The 27,048-nt window shown below is 45.4% G+C and overlaps 11 protein-coding genes across 14 annotated transcripts; 6 read left to right on the top strand and 5 right to left on the bottom strand.

The window, feature by feature from the left end:
• Positions 1–487: 487 nt before the first annotated feature.
• TERG_00567 (uncharacterized protein) lies at positions 488–1,771 on the top strand (the record flags this gene model as incomplete). Its single annotated transcript, XM_003238528.1, has 5 exons — positions 488–956; positions 1,032–1,154; positions 1,223–1,344; positions 1,399–1,480; positions 1,533–1,771. 5 exons carry the CDS (start codon positions 488–490, stop codon positions 1,769–1,771), a joined length of 1,035 nt encoding a protein of 344 aa, XP_003238576.1.
• Positions 1,772–2,728: 957 nt separating this feature from the next.
• Positions 2,729–3,634, top strand: TERG_00568 (uncharacterized protein; the record flags this gene model as incomplete). Its single annotated transcript, XM_003238529.2, has 1 exon — positions 2,729–3,634. One exon carries the CDS (start codon positions 2,729–2,731, stop codon positions 3,632–3,634), a length of 906 nt encoding a protein of 301 aa, XP_003238577.2.
• Positions 3,635–5,381: 1,747 nt separating this feature from the next.
• TERG_00569 (uncharacterized protein) lies at positions 5,382–6,341 on the bottom strand (the record flags this gene model as incomplete). The annotated part of the gene is made up of 1 exon (XM_003238530.2): positions 5,382–6,341. One exon carries the CDS (start codon positions 6,339–6,341, stop codon positions 5,382–5,384), a length of 960 nt encoding a protein of 319 aa, XP_003238578.2.
• Positions 6,342–9,752: 3,411 nt separating this feature from the next.
• TERG_00570 (uncharacterized protein) lies at positions 9,753–10,336 on the bottom strand (the record flags this gene model as incomplete). Its single annotated transcript, XM_003238531.1, has 3 exons — positions 9,753–9,795; positions 9,864–10,096; positions 10,250–10,336. The coding sequence occupies 3 exons, from the start codon at positions 10,334–10,336 to the stop codon at positions 9,753–9,755; spliced, it is 363 nt and encodes a 120-aa protein (XP_003238579.1).
• A 674-nt stretch (positions 10,337–11,010) lies between these two features.
• Positions 11,011–11,709, top strand: TERG_11593 (uncharacterized protein; the record flags this gene model as incomplete). Its single annotated transcript, XM_047750685.1, has 1 exon — positions 11,011–11,709. One exon carries the CDS (start codon positions 11,011–11,013, stop codon positions 11,707–11,709), a length of 699 nt encoding a protein of 232 aa, XP_047605154.1.
• Positions 11,710–11,855: 146 nt separating this feature from the next.
• TERG_11594 (uncharacterized protein) lies at positions 11,856–12,780 on the top strand (the record flags this gene model as incomplete). The annotated part of the gene is made up of 3 exons (XM_003238532.2): positions 11,856–12,114; positions 12,168–12,640; positions 12,709–12,780. 3 exons carry the CDS (start codon positions 11,856–11,858, stop codon positions 12,778–12,780), a joined length of 804 nt encoding a protein of 267 aa, XP_003238580.2.
• Positions 12,781–13,238: 458 nt separating this feature from the next.
• On the bottom strand, positions 13,239–14,064 carry TERG_00572 (uncharacterized protein; the record flags this gene model as incomplete). Its single annotated transcript, XM_003238533.2, has 2 exons — positions 13,239–13,808; positions 13,906–14,064. 2 exons carry the CDS (start codon positions 14,062–14,064, stop codon positions 13,239–13,241), a joined length of 729 nt encoding a protein of 242 aa, XP_003238581.2.
• Positions 14,065–14,694: 630 nt separating this feature from the next.
• On the top strand, positions 14,695–15,099 carry TERG_00573 (uncharacterized protein; the record flags this gene model as incomplete). The annotated part of the gene is made up of 1 exon (XM_003238534.1): positions 14,695–15,099. One exon carries the CDS (start codon positions 14,695–14,697, stop codon positions 15,097–15,099), a length of 405 nt encoding a protein of 134 aa, XP_003238582.1.
• A 444-nt stretch (positions 15,100–15,543) lies between these two features.
• Positions 15,544–17,405, bottom strand: TERG_00574 (uncharacterized protein; the record flags this gene model as incomplete). The annotated part of the gene is made up of 6 exons (XM_047747612.1): positions 15,544–16,077; positions 16,174–16,433; positions 16,491–16,579; positions 16,637–17,030; positions 17,066–17,156; positions 17,289–17,405. 6 exons carry the CDS (start codon positions 17,403–17,405, stop codon positions 15,544–15,546), a joined length of 1,485 nt encoding a protein of 494 aa, XP_047603573.1.
• A 4,600-nt stretch (positions 17,406–22,005) lies between these two features.
• TERG_00575 (uncharacterized protein) lies at positions 22,006–24,026 on the top strand (the record flags this gene model as incomplete). Its single annotated transcript, XM_003238536.1, has 2 exons — positions 22,006–22,155; positions 22,227–24,026. The coding sequence occupies 2 exons, from the start codon at positions 22,006–22,008 to the stop codon at positions 24,024–24,026; spliced, it is 1,950 nt and encodes a 649-aa protein (XP_003238584.1).
• Positions 24,027–24,596: 570 nt separating this feature from the next.
• On the bottom strand, positions 24,597–26,343 carry TERG_00576 (uncharacterized protein; the record flags this gene model as incomplete). 4 transcript variants are annotated; one of them, XM_003238537.1, is made up of 10 exons in its annotated part: positions 24,597–24,778; positions 24,838–24,895; positions 24,948–24,968; positions 25,028–25,060; positions 25,126–25,225; positions 25,282–25,389; positions 25,445–25,679; positions 25,734–25,764; positions 25,820–26,156; positions 26,291–26,343. In XM_003238537.1, 10 exons carry the CDS (start codon positions 26,341–26,343, stop codon positions 24,597–24,599), a joined length of 1,158 nt encoding a protein of 385 aa, XP_003238585.1. The 4 variants fall into 4 exon arrangements, with proteins under 4 accessions (XP_003238585.1, XP_047605155.1, XP_047605156.1 ...); XM_047749128.1 differs by lacking the exon at positions 24,597–24,778 and having other exon boundaries at positions 24,779–24,895; XM_047749129.1 differs by lacking the exons at positions 24,597–24,778; positions 24,838–24,895 and having other exon boundaries at positions 24,896–25,060.
• Between the last annotated feature and the right edge of the window lie 705 nt (positions 26,344–27,048).

Raw genomic sequence — 27,048 nt, forward strand, 5'->3', positions numbered from 1 at the left:
TTGAAGATTGGCGTCAAAGCTTTTACGTTATCGACTTCAGGCCACATACCGCAGCGAAGTGAAGGAGGCGTAATGGATATCTTGGGCCAGCCTCAGCAGTCCCAAGGCTCGACCGCTACTTGTGTGAAAAAGCCAACCCATGGGATGCAGGAGGCGAACGTAAAAATCGTAAGTCAGTGACGCATTTGGTAGCCGCATCGGTGACAGGAGACCTTAGGAAAGACCGGGCGGCTGGAAGGCATACTAACGTCATAGACTTGGGGCGGTATTCGTCGTGGTATATTCATCGTAGTCGTCACCGACTCATCCGAACTGAGGCAAATAATAAGAAGAGGAAAGTGAATAGATTTCTTCTGGCTTTCCTTGCAAGTTATTTCATTTCGCTCTCACTTATTCGAAGCGTGTGCACAGAGGTATACCGCCGTATGGCCTATTTTCATCGATACAGCACACTATAACGCGCCTAAAAAGGATATACCAAGAGAAGATGTGTCAGTATCACCCAGTTGCTAATGAGGAGCCAGTGGGTGGTATATCACATACAATGGAGACTTCTAGGGCGGCACCCCCATCCTTGAGCTCCAGTCTAGAAGACACAGTTGTTGGGTCCGACCAGTGCAGCTCGTCAGGAAGTGACTCCTTAACCGGTATCAATACCCCTTTAAATGACGAAAATACCGTTATGGCCTCTCGAAGTGCATCTCCGGCTAGCTCCTGTGCCCAGACAGTGTCCGCTCCAGCTAGAGAAGGTGCTACTTTTGCACCTTCGATCGATGCCGCAGAGAGAGCTCAAAGTGAAGTGAGGCCAGAGGGAATCCATCGCCCTACGAAAGAGAGCGACGGTATATCCTTCTGGCGGTTTCTATTCCTGTTGGGACTTGCATTTTTGGCTGGGATGATTGTCGGATCATGGCCGCACCATGAGTGCAAGAGTCGATACCCCGACATTGTCTATTGTAAGTTGTCTAAGACCACTGTGTACTGATATTCTCATATCCGCGTAACTTCAGCTGATCAACAATGACTTTTAGCGCCTGCTCGGGCTATGCAGGAGTATCGGGCAGTCCGTTTTGATGGAGACATCCAAACGATAAACCCGTACAAAGGGCCCCCAAGCAAGGCGTTAGATGAGGCCTGGAAAGCTCTCTACGATGGTAAGTTACCGCTCAGATAATGCAAAACCTGATGGGAGAAAGCAATATCCTAACTGTTCATAACATAGTCGGCCCGCTTCTGGTCGATAAGAAAGAGCTTGAAGCTATCGGGAAGGAGAGTATGGAGTTGCCGTCACGCCCCGGCAAGCACTTGGCTAAATTGGCGGTATTTCATCAGCTCCACTGTTTGGTATGTGTATTCTGGTTTTACTGGAGACTCCCAGGCTGATGATAGGGGGTATAGGACTATGTGCGCCGATATGTGCACAGGGAGCATTACCGCATCGACGATAGCCATGCAACTGTCTCTGGAATCGATCATGCCGGTAAGTTAGACTACCTTGGTGTCTCTTCATCTAACTAACCACGCTCGTATAGACCACTGCATTGACATGATCCGCCAGGCTCTGTCATGTTCAGCCGACCCCACGCTCATTACCTTCAGTCAGAAGAGCCCTGTTGTCGAAGTAGAGGCTGACTTTAGTGCAACTCATGCTTGCACTAACTTCGAGAAGGTGCATGGCTGGGCCAAGGACCAGGCTATTAACATGACAGAGGAGATCATCCGGAACCCACGGCCGTTCAGGGACGCCGTGGTAGCATCTCTCAATGGCTGAAGAATCGAGACAACCGTGGGCTGTCATACTCTGCTTCCCTGCTGTAAGCATCGATATCGGCATGCGGGAAAGGTAATGCAGCTTTCGGGTGTCCCCTTCTTACCCAGTGGTCTGGGTCTCCGGGTGGTTCTGGATGGCAGATGGTGGTCTATCGATGACCGGAGCGCATCAGGCAGCTCAGAATTCTCACCATTCGGTGTTTTTTGTCGTGATGGCGGAGGCCGATGATGACTAAGCAGTTAGTTTGAACGATAACGTAAACTTAAAATATTGAAGTCGAATAAAACCATCCGTCGAATCTCTCTCCTACTATCTCTCTCTTATTGAAACAACAAGCATAATCCGCAGGCAATGCCATATTCTACCAATATAATTTATCTAAATCCTGTGATAAAATAGATAATTTCTGTTGCAGGATAGCCGAGCCGAGTGTGAGGGTATTGGCAATTGAATCGATGCGCTGATCGCTATGCCTGTACCAGACCCCAGACACCCTACACTCTTCACACCCATTCTAACATTTACATAGCTAATTCTTTTAACTGGCTATCCTTGCTCGGGACTGACCTATCGTGCGCGTCAGCTGGCTACGCTCTTCGAAGCCCTGCAGTCATCCCTCCCTGCTACCTCCAAGTCCCGATATAAAATTCATATCGTCACCTCTCATGATGAAGCCCACCCGCGCACTGTATATGATAATGCCAAGTCAGAAAAGCAGGCGAGAGCTGTGGTATACGCCCGCGTGAAGAGGTTGCTTGGCAGAGATAGCATTGTTATTGTGGACGGAATGAATTATATTAAGGGCTGGCGGTATCAACTTTGGTGTGAGAGTAAAGAGGCCAGGACAACAAGTTGTGTGGTATGGATTTTATTTACGCACAGTGGAGAGACTTCTTGTGATTTTATCCTCGGAGCTGCTAACCTTTCCGTGTTGAACAGGTCCATGTAGGGACACCAATGGACCAGTGTATATCTACAAACGAGGCACGGCTTAAACGAAAGCGAGAAATGTCTAAAACTTGTACCGAGCAGCCCGAACCAGTGTCTGTCGAGCCTGACGAGAAAAAAAAGACCGAATCTGGGGATGATCCCGCGCCAAAGAACACTGAGATAGAGACTGACGAGGAACCGTACCCACCAGAACTATTAACAAACCTCATATATCGTTACGAGGAACCCTCAACAGCGAGTCGTTGGGATAAACCCCTTTTTACTGTACCCCGGGATGATACAACCCCACCCGTGGAAGACATATGGTTCGCTATAACAGGGCAACAGATTACGAAAGACGAAACCAAAATTGGCCCTTCTGGTTTATTTACTCAAACTGATGCCGAGCAGGATGAGGCAAATTCTACAGCCGGCGCGCTTTCCACCACCACTGCTGCTAAGAAAACTTCCCTTCAACGGCCTACGTCAACTCGACCAAAAATTGTCCCTCATCAAGCCACGGCAGCACCGCCAAAAACGGATCCAACCGCACTATATGTGATTGAAAAAACTACATCTGAAATTATATCAACAATACGCAAGTATTCCTTAGAGAACCGATCGCCATCTTCGTCTACGTATTTAGCAAACCCACAGGCCCCCGGCATCACGATACCCATTCCTTCTACACAGACATCTGTCTACATACCCGCTTCGACTGTGGCTTCTGCCCCCACAGACGATTTAGCCGGTGTTGGCGGAGTTCTAACACTTCCACGCCTGCAAAGATTAAGAAGGCAGTGGGTTGGAATGAACAGGGCGTTTGCGGGACATGGCCATGGCATGGGCCAAGGCAAGCTGAATGAAGAGGAAGTCGGCGAAGCGTTTGTGAGATTTCTAAATGCTGAGTTTGAAGGCATGACCGAATTCTAGGTGAGATCTAATGATCAATGACGAACATAGTATGAAAGCATATAATTATCTTGAATCTCAAATAAATTTCAGGCTGTTGAAAATTTCGTAACATGTAGTCGTGAATCATGTATGTCCTCTGGGTGTGTAAACAAGAACATAAAGGGAGCTATAACAATGGAAGGCAAAAATTATAGATTCAACCGAAGAGAAAGGAAAAGAAAAGAGAATAAGGTTGAAGTATATGTCCCAAGGGCTTTTCTTCCGTTGGCTTCCGCAGCCCACTGACTCTCCTGCCCGGTTTTTTGTACGAAATTTTTTTGCAGAAGTAACCAGATCAATTCAAGGGTAGGGACATACTGTCCTAAGAAATATAAGGATGAAGAAAGTGAAATGCAAAACTAAGTAACAATAACGTCTGTCCACAGCGTGGTGTCCACCCACTACACACGCCGGGCGCCTCTTCTGAGAATTCCAATACCGCCAATGCAAAGGGCCAATTCCAAAGTAAACCAATAAACAATGCAAAACTGTGCTGTTAGACGAGTTGGGAAGCAACATGCAAATATGACTGAAACAACGTGGGAACAGAAAAAGTATCATCGTAAGCCCGGTCTGGGTTTCCCGAGCAATATCCAAAAATAGTTTCAAAGGGGGAACAGGAAAAAAAAGGGGAAACGCTGGTGTAAAACCTCTAACAGAAAATGGAAGACGGGAAAAGGTCCAGTAAAGGTGGAGTCCTAGGGGAAGGGGGTCAAAACGAATCACTTTTAAAACAAATGAAACCGGAATGCAATGGGAGAGCTCATGCGCTATTTATTGAACTTTAGGATGACTTGGATGCTCTTTCGTTAGCAAGCTGGCCAGCTCGGATATAACGGTAGTTGAGGCTAAGAGTGTGGAGTTCCTGCAGCCTGGCATTGGCTTTTTCATGGAGGGTGGGATCCTGTGGATTGATATTCTTGAGTTCTTCTTGTAGCTGAGCAAGGCAGGCGTAATAGCTTCTCTCTGCGTTTTGAAGCTGCTGGCCGCTATGTGCCTGGGCAAGCTTGAGAGCTGCCGCGGTTTGAGATTGAACCGGGCGAACTCGCTTCATAGTCTGGCTGTTTGGTGAACCACCCTTCCTTTTGCGGATTGCAGAGTCTTTCTTCTTTCCGGCAGCTCCGGTAACTGGAGATCCTTCGGGGGAGCTGGCTTTATCAGATGAAGTGTAGTCATGGACACGCCTCATATGATCATGTAGATTCCAACGGCGGGGGAAGCCGTTTCCAGGGATTGACCGTTCACAGGCTGGGAAATGGCAGAGATGAGGGTTTTCCCCATGGCCATGCATACCATGGGCCTCCCTTTCATGGCGGAATAGACAAGCATTGGAAGAGAAATGGGCATCCACACATTGTGGGACTTTGCATCTGTATGGCTTAAGGTGGGAATCCAGATATTTACTAAAAACCGGCTCTTAATATCAGATAACTCAGTTGATGGCAGCAGAGGGTAAAAACTTACTGGTAAGCACACTTTTGGGTGGTTGGGGTGTGAGAGCAAGGCTTTTCCCTGGATGCAAATGGGCAATAGTACTTTCCATCAGTCTCTGGCGGAAGGGAATAGAACGGATGATCCCTTGGGTTCCTGGTCTCTGCACCATCTTTGGCCCTGGAGCTTAAGACTGACGTGGAAAACATATCTCCATCGGATACTTCTGAAATGTCGCCAGTAGCCTCAGTAGATAAGCTGGATCTCTTGGCTGGCTTGGAGGGTCTGATAGTCCTTATATACCAAACTTCGTTAGTTTTTCAAGCCCCAAGCGTAGATATGTTATGAAAAAACCAATGTACCTGTTATAATCCTTGGCGCTCAGCGGTGGGCTGAGAGGATAGAAGCCGTTCATTGGGAAGTTCTGGCCTGAAAGATAGGTAGTATCAACAAAAGGAGAGTCATCATGTCCGGCGTAAGGAGAAAAGTTTGAGGGGGAGCAGGCTGAAGTAACGGGTATATCTTGACCGGCCTCAGTAAGTGGAGGGGTAGCTGGTATCTGGGTGTACAGATTCGACATATGAACTACATTTCCAGTGGAGGTATCATCACTCATTGCTGACTGGCACCAGGGGCTGGAGACAGCCAATGAGTCGGAGTTCTTCATTCCTTGGTGAGCTGGGTCGAATTCCATCTGGCATTTCTCATTCTCATGTCCATTTTCACTAGTAATGTGGCCTGACTCATTCTTGACAGAAAATCCCATAGCACCGGAAACGGTTTGGAACCCATGGGAATTCCTAAATGCCATCTGCGGGCTCTCGCAGCTGGCGGTCGCATCCTGAATTGGGTTGATATCCGAAAAGGTAGTGTGGTCTGCGGATCCTGAAAAGAGGGGCTGTGTGTACGGGGCGAATGTCAACATTTGGGATTCTTGCATATCATAATCAGTGGTTGAAAGTGATTGAGTGTCAAATGACTCATCAGTTGCCTCGCTGGCTGTGCTAATATCAGCACAGGTTAACATGGCATCGCTGATGGCCCAGTTGCCCATGTTATCAAATTGACATGATCCGTTGAGCCCAGGAGAGATCGAAAAATTGTCGCCTTGGGAAAAATCATCATCTTGTGTCCTGGCTGGAATGTCCACAAAATCTTGGGCTGAAGAGCTTTGATATGATTGTGACCTTGATCCTTGGGAGTGCCTCTTGGGGATTGACAGTTTTGACATGGTGGCCTTTCCTTTTGTAGCCATGGTGATGTGTGGTGAAGGTAGATTCTGGAAATTTCTAAAAACAGCACTGCGGGTTCAAGTTAGTATTGTCATGTTTGGCAGTTATCATGTTGTTACAAGGAAACGTAAATGAAACAGAAAAAACATGGAAAGAAAAATGTGTCCGAGTATCCTATATCGAGTTAGTTTTGTCATTCTCCATTCATACAGCTTGCAAACTGACCATGAAGGTAATGGCTGTTGTTAATTGGCAACCAGTTGATTGAAAATCCATGAGGCCACTGAAACATTATTTCTGATATATCCGTAAAACATCCATGAAGCGTGGCTGGCTCATATAAACCATTGCGGTAATATTCATAACTGGGATCCGTTCCAAAGGTAATGGGTAATCCATGAGAATAAAAAATCAAAGCGATCGAACACAATTCAACTGCATCATCATATCATTGTGAATATTTGCATGTCTCCCGGAAAATCAGGGCACTTCGTCCATTAGTAAGACACAAGTATCATCATTTTTGTCAATCCATGGGTCAACATCCTGGCTAAAAACTGGGGAAAAATCACACGGCTAGTGGTTCCTCGCTGGCAGTTTCAGCGTTTGGTCAAGATCATTCATCATAAATTCTCCTTCTGGTTATCAATGTCATTATTTGCGCCAAATGCAGATTTATGCATATGACTAACACGAGCCTTTCGTTGACGGGTTCGCCAGGCTGTGCTGCTAAACAAGCTGTAATCATCCAGGTGTGCTATCCATGGGGTGGCAAACGGCAGTATTTATGGTATCCATCTGGAAGGCAGTGGCATGCTTTGGTCGTTGTCCGAGGGCATCCGTGGGCTGTAGGCGCAGAGCAAGACATAATTTGAGGGTACAGGTCCGTATAGAAAGACACGCAACGAAAGCAGAGCATACCAGCTCTAACTACAATCGTGAAAATCCCTGCATACTTGGTTCGCCTTGCGCATAAGCTCTTCCTATGGGCTTTATCATCCATGGCTACATCCGAAGCGGGAAACCCATACAACGAGCGATGATCAGGTGCCCGGCGTTAGTCTGGTCAAAACAATGCAATGAATCCAAATGGGCAGGGAGAATAATCCGATGTTTGTTTTTGAAGCGGCCAATATTTTGGGTTGTGAAGCTGATCCAGTAGGCGAGAGGGCAGAGTATCAAGTCGTCCACGTTCAACTGAACTGGTACTCACTTTCCACAGTGATAGGGCTGTAAAAAGTAGTGGAAATGAGATCAAGAATATAATGGGTGGCCAAAAGGTTGGAAGGTTTTCAGGTTGGGTAAGAATGGTGCGGTGGTTGGGAGAGAAAAAAAGTACAGAATCAAGAGGAGAAATGGGGACATCGGGCTTTAACTACCCTTTCAGCGCATCTCCCAGCGCATATCACAGTGGAAGGCCGCCTCACCCTGCAAATCTGAACGAAAGACAAGCAGAGCAAAGCGGGGCGAGTGCAGCTTGAGGGAAGAGAACCCGCAGACCCAGGCGAGGGGATTGGTGCACGTTGTTTGCTTCGCAGATATCATGCGGGTAGTTTATTTGTCGGTTGCATATTGTGGTGTGATAGTGCCAGGGTTGTTGCAGCAGCCCGCGAAGACAAGTCACCAGCGATGTCTCGACGTGGCACCCTCGCTGTCCAGGATGTTGTCCACCAGGGCTTCATCTCAGCCAGTCATTTCGCGCCAAGGGAACCTTGGAAAACAGCGGTGAAAAGTGGCTTTTGAGTGATATTTCATTTGCTTCTGAAACGGTTGCCAGCCGCGAGGTCCTCACTCAGAAAATTATTGTGAGATCTTCAATAATAGTCGGCGGAGTTGATGGCGCTCGGAGGAAGGGAATGATGTGCCTGGAAATCTCAACTCTCTCCAACAACAACAAATTAATTATATGGTAGAGACGGGATCGGCCGCCTCTGGTGCCGGATGACCGGGATGGACACAATCCGTCCTTGAGTCCGCATAATAACCTAGAAGAGTATTAGCCAATCCAAGGAGGAAGCAAGGGTCTCTATGGGGCCGCATGAAAAGCGAACAATACGCATGTTGACAACGCATGAGAACGGGACAACATCTACAGAAAACGGAGTACAGAGTACAACAGCATGAAGTTTTGTGGTACGTGGTCAAAGTGAGCAATATTATATCCAATGCAATGATCCGTAAAGACGAAAATCTTTGCCTTGTTGTCATATTTCCGATACTTTTGCTTCATACTCTTTTCTTTTTTACAAGGAAAAGGAGGGTATGCCAGGCTGCCCGGCTCGCCGAAAACAAGTGTCGATGATTGGCCAGGCGGCATGGTCTAGGGAGGTTGGGCAGCAATGCATGAAACTGGCATTGAAATGATAAATCTAATGCAACATAAGGATGATATTGCAAGCCTATATCTTCCGTTGAGTTAGCAAACCTGATAACACAGTAAAAAAATAAAGAAGCATGTGTGTATGTGTTCGACCATGATCAGATATGATGAAAGATGGTGATGGGGTTTCTCGTTCAGCGATCCGAAGACCTTCAGTTGAACTATGCTTTGTACATGGAGATCATCATGTAGGCCAGAGGTAAGGTATGAACCAGCAAAGAGGTCCGAAACGGTAGCCAGACATACCTTCGCTATCTCTATAAAATTGTTTTCCAGGAGGTTTTTGTGTCGGATTGGGGAGAGCAAAGTAAACCGCAGTGTTTACTTTGAGTTACCCTCCAACTACATATGCATTCCTCACTCATTCCTAAGGGAATACCCCTAGCCTCTCGAAAAACGCAGATACTCGATCGCGTGAGGAGGAGAAATAATAATGATGATAAACAGTTGGCATGTTATTTTGTGATAACATTTCATGTTTTTTTTTTCGGATGTAGAATTTTTTTGTGGACGGTTTCCAATGACTAATTCTATCACGTGATAAAAAGGATTCGCATGTTTACTAATAAGGTACACCTGCTGATATAAGCAGGTTACGTCGTGGCCCGAGCCGAATTTATGCTTAGCTGAGGCTATTTTTAAAAAGTGGAGAAGCAAGGTGGACGATGACGTCAATGACCTCAGGGCTTTGCTCTCGACGTTGGTCGGTATCTCATGGTCCCCCATAATTGCTTCCTGTAGTTGACAATTGTTGATGCACACCAGCGAGCATGTCAAAAGTTCTTATTTAGTGTCCAATGCTACGGCATTCTGTGAAAAGTGTCTACACTAAGGTCAGAACCTAAGGGGAAAGGAATATGTGAAATGATAAATCACTGATTAAAACTTATTATAATAGGTGTTAATATAAACTGCGATATAACAAGCCTGCTTCAAGCCTTCCTTACAAAAAATACACCTTTCCAATATTGAACATTGCAACTGGTAAAGCAAGAAACATATCTCCATATTTTTTCACCTCTTATATTTGGCCTGTAGAAGAGATGAAACAGGTTTATTTTTCTTCCGGAGTTCCGAAGGTATTCTCTCCCATAAACCTACACAGTTGTGAGTGATCGACAGCTACAATCCCGTGTGTAAGCTTGAACATGAGTATATGACTTACTTGATATACAAAAATCCATCTTCATCCTTATCAGTGTCATAGACAGTAGATAAAAGAGAGGAGTTAGATGGTAATTGATCGTTAATGAGGATGAATAAGGCCTTTTCCGGGGGAAGTCTCAGACGGTTACGAAGCACATGCAACAACTGGCCAACCAAGAGTTCTTTGGGGGCAAGGATCCGGCAACAGTCAACGTCCACAATGTCCGAGTTCTCTTCCTTTTCGCAAACAAGCTATAAAGACGTTAGCTTCATCATAATATTCCGAGTGTCATGAAAGCAAGGCAAATAGTTAGTAGTATCTCGACTAGTAGTAGAGTAGCATGTAGCATGGATGTAGGTCAAATTTGGAGCAGCTAGTGAGTAGCTAGTGAGGCTCAGACTTACTGGGATGTGATCTGGCTGGTGCTGTAACGTGAGCGAAGCTTCACGCTTACGACGCTCAAAACTGTGGTTCTTTTTGAATGATGGCATATTGCTGTCCTATTTTAGTAATGCAAAAGGATGGCTATTATAGATGAGGAGAGGGGTATTTCGTCTATAGTAGTTGAGGAGTGCTAGGTGGGTGGCAGTACATTGCTTATATATCTCCAAAGGGTTTATAGAATTAATAAAACTCTACCCAATGGTTCTTAAATTTTTAAATGTGGCTATTCATCATAACCAAACCATGGATATCCATTGTCTTGGTACACTGTAGAGCTTAATGCATATTCGCAACGCCTGCAATTTGAGTACTGGTGCTAAAAACATTCTTTTCGGAACTTACCAGGTTGTAAACAGTGAAAATGTAATCAAGCAGAGATTGGACACCTTCCAATATATTGCATCTGATACTTGCGTACGTGCCCGTACCCGAGACTAGTGCCTTAAGTTTCATTGACGCCTTCAGCTTTTGAAAATTGGCTAGTTATGGTTCAGAGGAATCCATGGGACGAGAATAAAGATAATAATTGATTATATTTTGTATTCTCTTTCGAAAACAGTACAGGTATTCTAGCCTTGTAAAACTTATCGTTATTTCTTCTGCAATTTTATTTATATTCTTTTCCAATAATTTCCTATGTACAAACAGTGCTAGAAACGCTGTCGCCTAGGCTTGGCAAGGCTTGATCTTCCTAACTAGTTATGGCACGTGACTCCAGAACATGTTAACCTTAAAAAACGCCTTTCCCCACTGGAGAAGGGTAGCTGAGACCAAAACTATTTCAATGGAGTTGCTTTTAAACATGCCGTCATTCTGGTATTTTCTCCTGACCACATCGCTCTTCGGCCCAAGCCAGGCTATACACCAGGCTCCATTGTCGGTTGATCAGCCCCAAAAGGTAACAATTGAAGAGGGATTCCAAATCTTCACGAGCAAGCATTCTCCTCGGCACTCAATTCGCATTAAGAAGCAGGATGGCTCAATTTGTGATGCCCATTCCGCGCAATACACTGGATGGTTAGATATTGGGCCGAAGCACCTTTTCTTCTGGTACTTTGAGAGCCAGAACCATCCCGAAAATGATCCACTCACGTTGTGGATGACCGGCGGACCAGGCTACTCCAGTATGCTTGGGATGCTTGAAGAGGTAGGCCCTTGTTTGGTCAATGAGTATGGTAATGGTACAAAATATAATCCTTGGGGTTGGAGCAAAAAGTCATCAATGCTGTTTGTTGATCAGCCCGTTGGTGTCGGCTTTTCTTATGGCGACGAGGGCTATGACATTCCAAACGATTCATATCTTGCTGCCGTGGATATGCACAGATTCCTTCAGTTGTTTATGTCTGAAGTCTTCCCGAACAAACTGAATTCTCCATTTCATATTTCTGGAGAGTCTTACGGTGTAAGTATCCACCGATAAGTCTTAAAGGTAGTCCTAACCCTTTTTTCCTTCGTCTCTAGGGACATTATATTCCATACCTTGGAGCGCAAATTGTGCGGCAAAACAAACTTTATCCAAATGAGCCGCAAGTACAGCTCAAGTCTTGTTTAATAGGTAATGGATGCATGTCACATATGCACACTACATTCGGTTACTGGGAGACCCTTTGCACGACCAATCCCGGCGTCGAAAAGCCTGTATTCAACGAAACCAGATGCGATATCATGGCAAAAAACATGCCTAGATGCATGAAAGTTGCTGAGGTTTGCCGTCGCAATCCGGATCCAGCAATATGTCTCTCTGCACAGTCCGTCTGCGATGAAGGTATCACCGGACTGTACAATAAAGAATCCGATGTTAAAGGTGGTCGTAATAGATTTGACAGTAAGGGTGCTTAATCTACGTTCCTATACGCGAGACGCTTACTATTGTAACAGTTACTACCCCTTGTCAAGCGGACGATATATGTTATGTTCAAGGTCTTCACCTCCAGAATTATTTAAACACAAAGCTTGTTTGGAATGCTCTTTCCCCTCCAAAGGAAGTCAAAGAGTACAAATTTGCTTCCAAAAATGTTGAGGATGCCTTTGGCCTAACATCGGACTCTATGGTACCGTCAACTGAAGAAGTGGAGTTTCTCCTTGCAAATCAAATACACATCATGAACTATCAAGGTAATCTAGACCTTGCGTGCAATACTGCAGGAAACTTGAAATGGATGCACGATATTCCTTGGCAAGGTCAAGCCGAGCTGTCTTCTAAACCTCTGGTCCCATGGAAATCGGTCCTTGCGTCTACGGGGAGGAATGAGACCGTAGGGAGAATGAAAGAAGTCAAGATTCGTGTCACAGATAGTGCAACCTTTGCTACTAGATATGCTTTTGTAACGGTGGATAATGCTGGCCACATGGTAAGTCTAATCGTTCTCCTGAGGGGCTTATGCTACAGGGTGTCACTAATAGAACTGCTACCCCTTAGGTTCCACAAGATCGGCCTGACGTAGCCTTTGATTTGATGAACCGTTGGATTTCTGGCGAAGCCTTTGTATAACTCACTGACGTCAGCTGGTGCATAGGGGTCAGACCCTGACGCTTGTTACTGGCCCCTCCCAGATTATTGCCTTCCTTTGTACTCTTACGCCGAATAGAGTACGACTCTACTTATACCAGTAGTGTGCTAAGACCAATGTCATGATTTGTATCATCTTTCATATGTAGACGGTACCAACACAATGACACTTCGGAAGCTTAGTTACAATATATACATCCACCTAACAGCCAGCCGGTCTGAGGAAGTTATACTGGTTTGCGGGCGTATGCCTAATTTTCCCAGTCTTACTTTTGAATCCAATATATCTGAGTAAAATTTCATGAAACTATCAGCCGGGTATTTCACTGTCCAACTCCTCTTCTTTCCACCTAAGTTCATATCCAAAAACTGTCCGTCTTAGTTGTTCGTCCTATTATGTACAGTTAGTAGTTATAGAAATATGTAGGGAAGCAACTATATTATACCCCTGGGTCATTCTCAAATAATAATTTATCCATAACTTTTTGGAATATTTTCTTCACCGTAAAGCCGCTCTGTTCGGCTTTAGGGAAAAAGGCCGTTATCTTTTCCAGTAGCCAAGGCTGATATGGGGTAAAAACGACGAAGGCTACCGATGTCTTCGACCGCTTCAAAGTCATTTTTACACTGTCAATCAAGCTGTGGTGCTGTGGATGATTGTATATGACGTCCGCGAGAATTAAAACATCAAAACCCCCTGAGGGAGACTCCAGGTACCTGCATATGCAGCCGGTAGGGTCACCCCACTTGTATCCGTCAACATAAAGAGGTGATGGTTGTTTCTTGATAAACTTCTCGCAGACTGACGCGTTTATTCGCATGTTGTCGATAAGATCGTGATCGGGATAATCAGTTACGACAACTGTTTTAGCCCCCATAATAGCACAGATAATGCTTGGTAGACCGGCACCTGCCCCCAGCTCGAGAACGTCTTTACCTTCAACCCATTCCGAGGCGTTTTCTTCTAAAAAGTCAGATATCGTTCTTGCTGCATTCCAGAGAAGATACCCCTCCAAATCAGAAAAAAAAAAAGTCAGTCAAAATGGTGTCTGTGCAAGTAGCGTATTATTGACAGTCAAGGGTATACTCTGCATTAGCTATTCCTACATATAACGGATGGCTTCCAACAAGTCGAATACTCAGGGTATCACCGGAAAGCATGCGATGTTCGGAGAAGGTCGGGGGCTTTGGAGGGGGGAAAAACCCCTCAGGTTCATTGAAGAAATCTCCAAAACCGAACGCCTCGTCTTGCAGCTCTAGACCCATTGTACTCCCCTCTAGGTATGGTATATAATTCCGGGCTAGTCGGTGATGCCACGACCTCTTCACATATAAAAAACTTCATTCAAAGTTACACAAATCTCTAGAAATAAGATGTGACTAATCAAGATAAGATAAGATTATCACGTGAGATATTTCTCTCCCCACATGACGTAATAATTCGATCATGAGTTTAGCGCGTATGGTACGGTTACAGCGACGATACCCGGTAAAATAAAAGTTCTGTTTATTGGCTGGAAAGTGAAACTCCCGCAAAGTACCTGCCAACTGACGTGTATCGTCCTTACAAGCACCTTGCCGAGGCACGATCTCAGATGTTCCGACGTTGCATGATCGACCGTTTCTTGCTTCAGATTGTCACTTTTCGTTCTTCGTTTACTTTGGCGGGAGTGCTGCTGGCCCTTTTCACCTACTTCTTGAATATCAGCCTGTCTACGCCGTACACTTCTAGGCTGACGGGTAGTTAATGCGCCTGTGCCGACATCTATCGACAAAAGAGGAGAGCTAGAGACATAACTGCCACGTACCATCCATTGCACGTCCTGCTCGAAGCAAACTATTCCATCCTCCCACGCACAAAACTACACGATCATTCGCTCAATCACGCCGCTCACAATGGCAAACCAGACTCTGCAGAGCAAGGACCAAATGGGATTTTCCGTACAACCGGAGCATCAGAAACATCTGCAGCAGCATCAGCAACCCCTAGCTACCACATTGTCCCAGACAGCAGTGTTCACCAGCCAGTCTACATCCGCGTCTTCCCAAACGAATTCATTACAAAGATTACGATTATACCAAGCTGGTACTCAAACAGATGCTGAAATGCAGTCACAGATACAAACTCAACACGCATCAGACCAGCAGATTCACCTGCAAGGCCAGAGTCAACAGCAGGAAATGTGTGGCAAGACTGCTACAGCCCAGTTCTTACAGAATGTCAATCTTGTCGCTGAAGCTGCTAGGCGGGCTCAAATGGGCATTTTGATGCGCGATTTTGAGGAAATTACGTTTGATTAACTGGCATATCACCTCTCGACTTAAAAAATCGTTTGCGAGCCTACGCCACCTCGTTGCTAGCATTCCAGGTACATGCTTGGATATTTCCTGTTGATTACTTCAGCCTTTTTGAGTTTTATGCCTTATCACTATATTCTCGTTCTGCTCACTTGTTTCTTGAGGTTGGGTTGAAGTTGGTGGGTGCTTTTTATCGTGCGGCGTTAGCGATACCTGCCTTTATACCGCGCCGGGATGCGACTATTGACCTATAAATTGACAACATGCGTCTCTATATTGTTTAAATCTGGGCTTAGATGATTATTATGCCAATAGAGGCTTAAGGTTCACCTTTATATGTCATATCTTATTTCTTGTTTTGTGCTGCTATTTCATGAACACAAAGTAAATATATGTACTAATTTCTCCTAGCAATCCAATGGTCCAGCATATAACTTACCTCTAAGATTATTCATTCAGGTCTACAGCCGTTGTAGATACTTGTGTCCACCAATTAAACAGTCCGACAAAAAGAGCCATGGGAGGACAGCACAAGGAGAGGGCAAGGGTCATGCCCTGCCAGCCTGTACCATCCTTTAATAGCCCCGCAATCAAGGGACCTGCAAATTGGCCGCATGCAAAGGATATATTCAGAATTGCGTAGGCCTGAGCAACAGCGCCATACGGGCCAAATGCCTCGGGTGTTTTCGCCTCAGCATCACTAACTGAGTGGAAGACCTCCGTCATTGTAATCACTTCTATGATGACAACTGATAAACCAGCCGCAGCTAGCAGGTCCACGAGTAATAGGACATCCATCACACTTGGTCCTGTCACATAGCGCATAAGGAAGACCGCAGGGCCGGCCAGCAGAAAAGCTAGCGGTGAAAAATAGCGAGTACCAACTTTATCCGCGAGCTTTCCGATGAGGATACCAGCCGTACTGGGAACTGTTATTGAGAGGAATATCAATCCAGCTCCGGCCGAACCCCAACCAAACCGCTGTATTACGAATAATGGCAAAGTCTAAAAGATGGACAAGTTTAGTACATAGACTTTGGTAAATGTAGTTGATATCGGAATAAATAGGGAACGTACTGCCTCGAAGGCGGACAGGATAGAAGCTGCAACCGCTATTTCAAGCAGGGTAACTAGTATTTTTGGATCTCGAAGAAGCTGTACCATCGGTGGCAGGTGCTTTCGTGATACAGTAGGATTGGAGCATTGAGCTTCAGAATCCAACTGTGATGGAGGTTGGAAAAGTGAGGCTTGGTCGTCATCCGCAAGGCATGGAGTAGTCTCGGATGAGTCTCCAGAACCCGCTTTATAACCGTTGGTTAAACAGGATTCCGAACGATCTGAAGGACAGTCAGCAATGTTATATATTCTTTATCCCTAAAGACCCAAAAAAGAACCTTCAATGATAGCAAATCGTAGGATCACATCCAAGCCTAACAATGATAATGGAATTGCAAATGAAGCGTAATATCCAAATTTATCATAACTATAAAACTTATCAGTCGCCAAACATAATAATAGACCATATTGCACTTGTACTCACATGATACCGGTAAACGGACCAAGGAGACCTCCCCATGTCATTCCTAAAGTTGTGTGGCCCATAGCCTCTCCAATGCGGTCTCTGCTTACTCTATTTGCAATAAGTGCAAGTCCTGCCACCCATACACCACCAGCGGCCAGACCCTGCAAAAGCCTCGCAATAACTAGCACTGGAGGGGAGGTTGAAACAATAAACAGAGTAACTGCACCAGCCATGGAAATCAGCCCTATAAAAAAAGCTGGTTTACGTTGACGGGAATGATCTGATATATAGCCAAACACAACTAACATTCTGTTAATAACAAGTGCTAAGATCATTGAATCCGGAGACATACGAGATCCAATAATCAAAGTGGCCCCATATGAAGCAAGTAGAATGGCAACCCATGTTTGAACTAAAGTTATGTATATATGGTCAACACAAACAAACCACTGAAGGTAGTATTGGAGGATGGGTCCATACTTTCTTCCCTAGGTAAATTCCCAATGTCTCCTAGTACTTTGGGAATTATTGGAACGATCTGATATCGTTAATAAGATGTGAGAACAAAATTTGTTATTGATATGGTAATACCATTGAATATATGAATGAATCCTAGACGTACAGCTAAGTATATATTTCCGACGAATCAGTATACATAGCTTAGGCTTACCACAAACATTGCAACTGCCACTGCAAAAACGGCAAATCCTTCAGATGACCGAAGTTCATATGCCCATGGCAGATCTGCAACGCCCGGCTTTGCGGGCCATTCTCCATGGCGCTCCATCTAGGAGTGCAAATGGACTAGTTATTAGATCGGTAGCGACAGATCCAGTGTCTATTGGGGATTATAAGCCGAACTGGCGGGGCTGACAGGTTGACATCGATTATATAGATATAATCAAGGCATATAGAACTTGATGGCAGTGAGCTGGCCTTGAGATAAAGCCTAGGCCGTGCAGGGTGAGCTGGACTGCGGGCGAATGATATACCGCAAGAACACCCAATTTGCCACCCTATTGGCTCCTAACTGAGTTTGGTTGGTGAACTGGGAGGGATGTCAGAGGTCACTGTGTAACTGGGCATGCAACAATCTTCTTGTTCTTCGTACTGTGTGCAACGAGGACCGAGCCGCCGAGTTTAACATCTCGGCCTCAGTCAAGGAATCTTTTTTTTTTTTTTTTTTTTTTGGGTAGCTCGCCCATTGCCGGAACAACTCCTTCTCCAACGGAAGGCACTTTCTTCACTCCTATACCTAGCCTATACCTAGTTAGTTAACTAATAATGAGCTTCCATGTTGGTCACTCGTTGCGACTGTTGGAAATCCAAGCAGTGATGTCAGTGTCTTTGACCCAGTCTTGTTTTAGCGAAGGCTTGCGGCATTTTATACAAAATGGGAGATTGTATGAGTTAAAAACGCACCGAGGACGCACTTTGCCCATTCTCCATGAAGTTACACGTCCTTCTTGTGCACAGGGACGCAAGGCTTGCCAACAACCAGATCTTACTCTGGACCAAGCAGACACTGCAAAGAGCAGATATATCTAATCGGGAATTTCACCTGCATAACAATCTCACGTTGTTGCTAATATATCTGCAGCCTCGCGAATGCACGCAGATCAGACCCAACCCGCGCTGCGATATATGGAGCGGACGTAGGATTCGAGTGAGGACGCTGAGGTCACACGCCCAAGAAAATTAGGCGGAGGCAACGAATCCCTTTCCTGGTGGTGGGGTATGTAATGCCTGAGTACGGGGCATGTAAAGAAAAGCGTTGTCCGCCTCCCATCGACGACGGTTCATATTCGAACGCCGACCATGGCAGCAATGTTATCTTGTTTGCTGTCTATGCTGTGAAAACCTCGGTTCACAGAGAATTAGGGCGTACATGCAAGTAGCCTCTCTGTGTTGCAGGTTAAGTAAGCTTCCACGTCAGTGTATGAAAGCAGAAACTGCCATAGAATAGCTTGTCAGAGAAACGAAATGTCTGCTTGTTGAAATGTCTGCTTCTTTAAACATCTCTCTGCTTTTTGTAGGCAGTTAGACCAATCCCAGTTTGTAAGCACGGGGAAATTTGACCAATTTCATCTTTATACCAAAGACCCCCATCTGCTCGTAGCCTTCTCTGTCCATTCTTGAAATGCCTGGGCGAACTCTCCTCTTTGCACATCGTCGTATTACGTCGAATATCATGAATTATCCTTCTTTTCCCTGCATTCGTTTGTAACACTGCCATACTGCAGTATTCTTTGAGCATCCGTATGGTATCCAGCAAGAGTAAATCATACCAGCTCTGCTTTTGGTCAAATTGGCCAGTCCAACTCCCCCTCGGAGCCATTCGGACAGCTGGGGGTTTTGGTCACAGATAAAGAAGTTGTAGCATATAAGACCTAGCAGGTAGCAAAAGCTGAGCATCAGTTAATAACAGTATCAATTTATTCGCATGGTGTTTGTCCAGAATAAATACTCTTATCTCACTGATGACATATGTATTCGTATTTGAATACAAGTGAGGAGAAAATGAAAGAGTAGAGCAGCTCTCTTCAGTAATAGGAGTCGGTATTCCTCATAACACACGGGCAAAACCCAGGTTCTTGTCGTTTTTGGTGGGAAGTGTTCCTGATATATCTTTCTTAGATTGAGCCACTATAGTCAGCATGGACTATCAGGGGAGGCAGAACTTAAATACATTTACCTAGACCGGTCTGCATCGGAGTTTGGATAAAATATGCATAGACTTCATTTCTCCGTGCATATTTGAATGCTGGATCTCATTGAAGTGGTCCAACGGTGTAAGTGTGGGTTTTCGCATCTTTAACTCTGTTTTAATCCAAGGAAAAGATGTTGGCACTGTTGCTGCAAGATGGTTTATCAATCCGAGGATAAGACTCGGGTTATTACGGGCTCCCGTGACTGAAGGTATGAAGGCAGCAGTCACTGAAAGCACGCAAGACTGATCCTGACCTAAAGATCCATATACCAGATCCTTGAGCCTAAAAAAGACCCAGATGCAACGTGTAAGTGGCATTACTGGTTCCTCACGTTTGCTCGTGAAACACCCACCTCCTTCAGTGAGACGAGTACTCAGTTCGTGCATTGTCTCTCGGCCTATTTCTATCACCTTAAGGCAGCGTGCATGTAGAACCGTCCTCAAGTGAGAGGATATAATACCATGGCTCCATGTAAGTAGTACTGTAGCCCTAGCCAATCGTTACGGTGCTTGGGATGACCTTGCATAGATGCGGCAATATTGTCTCATGGGAATAAGAGAGATATGTGTTGACTGCGTCAAGAAATTCAAATCGCTTATCTCTTTGGCTGATACTCCGGACTAGAATCTTATTTTCGTCAACGCTCCAAGAGCATGTGTCGAGCGTCCAATTTCTTTTCCCCAGGCAGCGGTGAACATTTAGGATTTTCCTAGCTAGGAGACCTATCCTGTTTATTAAATAGCTGAGTATCCCTAGCTCATGGTTCAAAGAAAAATACCTTTGTCAGGTAATTGCATGGAAAATAAGTGTTTGCCACGAACTGCCAGTAGTTCAAGCCACAACCTCACGTAATTTGAACTCGTCACCCCCCAGAGCTTCAAGTTACGAATCCAGTGTCTGACAGCGGAGAGTCATGCCACGAATCAAAACTTCGAACTTTTTTTTTTTGCCGACCTCAGCTCGATATAGTTGACACTTGAAGCTGAAGCTGGAGCCAGAGCGGAGACCGAGAGCGGAACATCAAACTGATAATGCAGGCCGGGGTACGAGCTGACTACCACAAAAGGAAACCCAGGGCGAAATGTTCTGTCATCAAATGGATTGCGGAGTATCCCCCTTGACTGGAGACAGGGGCAAAACATTGGGAGTAATATGGCAGCCTAGATACTCCGTATGGAGGCTGGAATGTATAAGTAGCCAATAACACGCCATCTGAGCATGCTAGGGGCCATGCGCGGCTCGGTTGGTCCACCTTTTGAGCGAATCGTTGGCGAGAATTTGTCGAAGAGCCATGCGGCTCTGTTGCCAACTTTCGTGCCTGAGACAGTATTCCCTTTGCCCGGGATCGCTTCCCCCAAAGCTCCCTGTACGGAGTACAGGTGAGCATCTCCCTTCTTCGTACTCCATGCTCTGGGGATGCCATTGCTCAGCCACAATCAGGTGACGGTCAATTATGTTTATCCTTTTTCGGCTTGGCTGTCAAACGGCAACGCAGCTACGGATCGGGCGAGGGGTGATGTTTTGTGGGATCATGGTGGGCTGGTGGTGTAACTGACGTGGGAGAGTAAAGCTTTGTCGTCTTCGCGTCATTCCAGGATGTGATGCTCTTTCTGCGGATCTGTGCGGACGACCAGAAAGGGAGTCGGCATCCGCATCCTCCCAACGCTCATAACCACACTGTTTATCGGTCCGCCTCGGGTCCAAAAAAGCAGAAAAAGAGGAGCTTCAGGCGCCTCAGTTGTCCTGCAGGATGACAAACACGGCTAGCTCTCGGTATTTCGCGCCAACAAAGCTGGTGTTAAGATGATCAGGCCGCGGGTGGGCGTGATTTCGTAAGGCTTTGCACGCTAAAAGGAGGCTCTTCTCCTCCCTTGAGCCTCATTTCTCGTTGCAAACCAGACTACGGTTGGCCATGATTCATTCTCCTGTCTCTGACTTGCATTGCTTTTTCCTCGTCCCTGTCCAGTTTCAAGGCGTCTCTGGTATTATTGAACCCTTTCAGACCCAATCAACTAGTGTCTGGCCTTGAGTCTTCCTCCACCGCAGCACTCGCCGCCACACGAGTCCGCCAACTAGTGACATCCAGCAATTGTGTTGGTAGGATGAGACGGATCTTGACTTTTGAGCCTCGTGGCGGCCCACAAAGGCACTAGCCGGGCTTTTCCCAGCGGCTCCAGGGCCAGATATCTCTTATTAGAGCTGGTTCATCCACCAGTTCCGGGTGTAGGGAATGCTCTATCTTCCACATTAGCCAGTGCGGTTACAAATCGGAGGGACTCACAACACCCTTTTAACCGTTCGTCTTTGATAAATCCCCAGTACAGAAGATATATTATTAGATACCCAGGCTGCTGTGGCCTTGTTGTGCTGGCCTTTGTGGTTATTGTTGCTTGTCTTGGTAGTAAGATTTAGCCTCACTTTGCTGTCCTCTCTCTGCCCGTTTCCATTTTGGGAACGCCCTTGTGAACTTCATCCTCCGCCTATCTCTTCAGACTCAACTTCAGCTTCCTCCTCCTCCACCTGTTCTCTGCCTCCTTGGCTTACTACCGTCATCTTCACTGCTTTGCTGATGGCTCTGGTATAAAGCCATTCCCTCTAACCAGTGAAACGTGCTGCAGAGCCCAAGAACAGCGACTGCAAGTTGGTTCTTATCCCAAGGCGATTTAATAGGTAACCATGGCATCGATATTTGATGCAGTTCCCTTTGATATATGGCATCAAGTAGCTGGTTATCTTGATCCAAACGATTATGTTAACCTAAGTCTCACCAACCGCACACTCTATGGCTTGCTAAAGGATGAGATTACTGCTCGAAAAGCCGTCAAGGTAGGAAGAATTCTAAGAATAGCCGTAATTTCTTCTGCTATTTCTATATATGGTGCTGATATGCTGTATAGGCTCATATCGCCTATACTGTGGAAGGGGAGCTTGCTGCTGCAAAGGTGATTTCAAATCGTGAAGCACTTGGAAGAGTGTATGATATCCGTGAAGCTATAGCGAGTGCTCAACCATACTCTGCAAGTTTAATTGCGCTCGGGAATGAGTTCCTTTTCCATCAGGGAGTCGTTTGCTACATCAGTGACGGACAAATTCGGACATTGGACGTTCTCAAAGCAGCCGAATACGAAGAGGTTGTTGACCTTAAAGATGTCTTTGACTCTTATCCCCTCATTTCAAATGGACGACCTTATTCAAAATGCAAATACAAGTTACTGTGCTACTGCGATGGAATGGTTGCGCTTCTGTGCCAGCCTGGAGGGCGAGACTCGCCCTGGTTACTTGCAATAGACATGAGCCTAAACTACTCAACTGCCAGGAAACCCCATCGAGTCAGATTCTGCCGTCCCCTAACCTCGACTCGGAACCTCTTCGTGCGCCTCAACCGTTCATTCATGTACTTTGGTACTCATTCCGGCCGTGGGAGGCATGGCCATCGTGAGTGGATTTTGGAAGGGTTCAGCTTCGTGACAGGTTCTGATACCTCCCTGGAATCTATCCAGCTCGAAAACTTTGTGGGATCTGAGATTGGATCAACTGTGTGTTTTGAGGTCAAAGATGGTTATTTCTACGCCGTTTCCAACCAGACTTCCTTTGAGGATGAAGAAATTGACTGGACTTCCTACTATATTTGTGTACGATTTCCACTCATCAATCCTGTTGATGTCAAGTGGCAGCGAATATGGCGACGACAACACCGTGAAGGTCCAATTAACGACAACTGGACGAAGATATCACTTGCGGTAGACCCGACGACACGCCAACTAACCATCGTCGAATGCAGGCATGAGTGGGAGAACAGTGGAAGTGAGAACTTTCGCATTCACTATAGCCAGCCTCTCGATTGCTTCGACACTGTCGATGGCGACTCTCGGACGGAATTCTCGTTCCCTAAAAGTGGCCTTCCCAAGTACCTACCAGTTCGCTCGCTTCCGGACGACCAACTAGCTAAAACCCTTGACCCATTCAATCGTCCAAATTATGAACCGCCGAAGAAGCGTCACAAGAGATTCTATCACCTCGAATATACCCCTGAGGAGGCCCAGTCTCCCAACCGTCGAGATTTCACACTTTCTAGCACCAAGTTCCACGGCTACAATCTCATGGCATCCGCCTTTATGGACCTTGTTAATGACCCCCCACGACCAGTGAAACCATTCAGCACACCTCCTGACAGACTCCGGCTACGTATTGGAGCAAGAAAGCGTCAATTCCAACAATACGAAATGGATGATAAAGGGTCCAGTGCTGCAATGTATCCTCGTAGTGTAATAGACATCAGCGGCTATTCAGCCCCTAAAACTGAAGAAGGATACCAATCTCGTGGAGTAAAGATGTGGCCCCCAAACGATGCACCACCAGAGCTGCTGAAGCTTTTGAGTCCTACTCCGAAATCTGGGAAGGTCGTTGCTGCTGCTGACGAACGATTCATGGTCTATTCGACTGATGCTGGCATGGCAGACGGAACAAAGGCCCTTATACTGATCAGCTTTGATCCGTCATTTGGCTTGAAACACATGAAATCCCTAAAGGGGAAGTCTTCGGAATCCCTGCCAAAAGCACTACGCCCAAAGAAAGCCCAGCCCCATGCAAAAATGTCCACTGCTCGAAAAATGTTTACTACTCATCCGGAGCCCGCCTGGTTCAACATTGAACCTGCGGAGTACTTGAGATTTAATTACGGATTCTGGCTTAGATAGAGGTTAGCCTTCAGCTATCAGCGTTATCTACTCGACATAATCCTTTCTAACTTTCCCATTTCATTTCAAAGAAAACTTTCCCTTAGCGAGGGAATTAACGGCTCATTTTACATTTCCCCAGCCTTCGACATTCTTTTCACTTCCAGGACGAAGAATTTCTCCAAGCATTAATTAAATTACATCGGTTATAAAGGTGGCACTTTGCTATTCTCCTTTCGCAGCTTTTTCCAGTTTCACCACGTTCCTTTGGGTTCAATTTCTTTTTATCTATATATCTTATTTGCATTCGGAGGACAGCTTGGGATGTCTATTGTTTGGCAGCATCTGCTACATTAACTGTGTATAGTGCCCACAGTGCCCCAGTCACTGTGAAGAGGCAGGGTTAACATAGAACCAGAAAAAAATAAAATATAAAACATAAAAATATCAAACTGAAATCCATTCCACAAGCTATTTCATTTGATTACTTGTATATTTTTTCCAAGCCTTAAATAGGCAATGGTCTACATTGTGTATCTTTCACCCCCTCAGGTGAGCATGGAGTACCGAAGGAATCACTGTATTGAGCAATTACTGCTCAACCTTCTGTAGCTCGGCAGGAAGAGTAGCAACCTTCTGCCTGAAAAGCTTCTCCGCACGCTGCCAAACAGGATGAGAAGCTCGGTTTGGGATTTCAAGCATGGAAGGAAGTAGATCGTTCGAGAATGCATCAGAAGATTCGGCTGGAAGAAGACTGGGTAGGTGGTCGATTGCTATATCGGCGTTAGATCAAGCTCTTTAATACATACAGGGCAGAGAAGGCGAAACTTACAGATCACGCTGAGAGGTGGATTGGAGACGCTAACGGGGATGGTAGGCTTATCGAATGTCTAAAACAGGATTAGTTGGATTGCTATTCTCCCAGCCGATCGCGGTACATACAGTGTTAACGTCGTAGATTGGCTGTAATTTGTTAGCTTGGGTTTTAAAACGAACTTCGAATTCAGGAGCCAGCTACTTACAATTGGGTTGTTCGGATTCGAGGTATCGCAGCTCTGTGCGGTTGAAAAAATGGTAAGGACTCTGGAATCCATGTAAATTCGGAGTGAAAAATACTTACAACATCGCAGACAACGGAGAGTCTGCGGTTTGGAGTTTTCAAGCTGTTCATATCAACAAACGGTGCAATCTTCTCACTGAGATAAATGCAGTTGATGAAGCTATTCGAGTCAGACGGAGAAAGTACCAAGTTTATGGAGTAATAAAAATAGCTCACATGTCAGCTTCGACAATCTCTATAAAGGGTCCGCCCTTCGCAGTCTCGGCCATGTCCCATCGAAGAATATCTTCGCATCCAGACTTGACGCAAGCATCAACGGCACCCCTAACACACAGATATTAGCTTTACCCTAAGAGCTCGTCGGACGAGTTCAGCTTACCTTCCGCAGCGTCCAAGGGCACCAATGACTAGGATCTGGGGTCGTCGACCAGCAATTTTCTCACCCCTGGCAACATCACCACGAATCTGCTCCAGCATCTCCTCTTCGCTGGAATAGTATCCTTTTCCATCAGTAAATTCATCAACTCCTGGGAGTGGAGTACCATCGGGATTCTCTAGCTGCCAGGCCCAAGTCTTAATGGCGAGAGCGGCTCCAGCAAATCCAGCATGGTAGCCTACAAGGGCATTAGTTAAAAATTGAATGCATACATGGAGTCAAGGTAGCTCACCGAAAGCCGCAACTCTTCGACCCTTATCGTCCTATAGTACATGAGTCAACTTTACATCCATACACGCATACGTATAAATTACCTACCTGCAGAAACTCCAAATCATACAACACACCGCCACCTCTGCTCCATCGTCCAAGGGCCTTCTCCCAACCGCCTTGGTTCTTGAAACAATGTGCAAAGGTAACGTGCGAATGCTTGAGAGGGAAATCCTTGGTCTCATCAAGCTCTTTCAACCCAATGACAAGGTGGTCGGAGGGGATATCAACCCAGCTACTCTCCGAGACAAGGGTAGCACCGGCTTCCTCAAATTCGGAGTCATCGAAAATTCGCTTGCGAATAGGAGATGTGGGAGAACGCTCGACATTGACTTTGAAGCCGGCCGCGATGAGAGCCTTCGTTGTGGAAGGGGTAAGAGCTGATCTGTAGAATGGCTGTTAGAGTAGTATTCATAGAGTCACATGAAGCTCGAGATAGAGATTGAATATTTTCTGGGTAACTATTCTTAGAAACTGTAGACGAGCTGTGTAGTAGCTAAAGAAGTAGGATACACGTACCTATGCTCGAGGGGTTTGTCTTCGGCACGAAGGTGAAGTACTGTTGGAGCCATGTTGAGTAGGAAACGATACCAAAAGCAATTGAGTAGAAGTAACTATCAAAGGGCTATTGATTGATGGTGAATATCAACGAAATAAGAGAATTCGACAGTATCACTGAGTTAGAGAGAAATACAAAATGCTTCCTGGAACTTTTAAGCTGTATGTATGACTCAGGCGGGCGAATTCACTACCCCTGTCACGTGGATATAGGATAACTCCATACCGGAAATCTGTAGGTTTGGAATACCGTCGTGTTACCATTTTTCTGTAATTCTACGTAATATCAACCATCATTAGTAATAGCTGCATATTATTAAAGATACGTAGATTAGGCTTGCAACGTATTATTAAAGTATTATTAAATATACATTACTAAGCATATTTCATTATTATTTTGAAAATGCGATAAGTATATTACATATAATAATAAGGATAGTAATAAAATAGTTAGTATATTATTAGTATTATTATTGATTAATTAATATTAATTAACTTATATTCTTTAATACCTTTATGGTAATAGCTACGTTACTAATATATTAATTACTGGGATACTAAAGATACTGATAGTTGCGCAACTATAGTATTATAGAAATAGTAGATCAACGTAATTCTGGTGTTCTACGTTGCTGTTACTGTAATATTACGGTATTCAGAACCTCCAGATTTCTGGTATGGCCAACCTACACTAGTTAACCACTGTCAGCATTAGGACT

The sequence above is a fragment of the Trichophyton rubrum genome (genome assembly GCF_000151425.1).
Source record: "Trichophyton rubrum CBS 118892 genomic scaffold supercont2.1, whole genome shotgun sequence".
Classification (NCBI taxonomy): Eukaryota; Fungi; Ascomycota; class Eurotiomycetes; order Onygenales; family Arthrodermataceae; genus Trichophyton; species Trichophyton rubrum.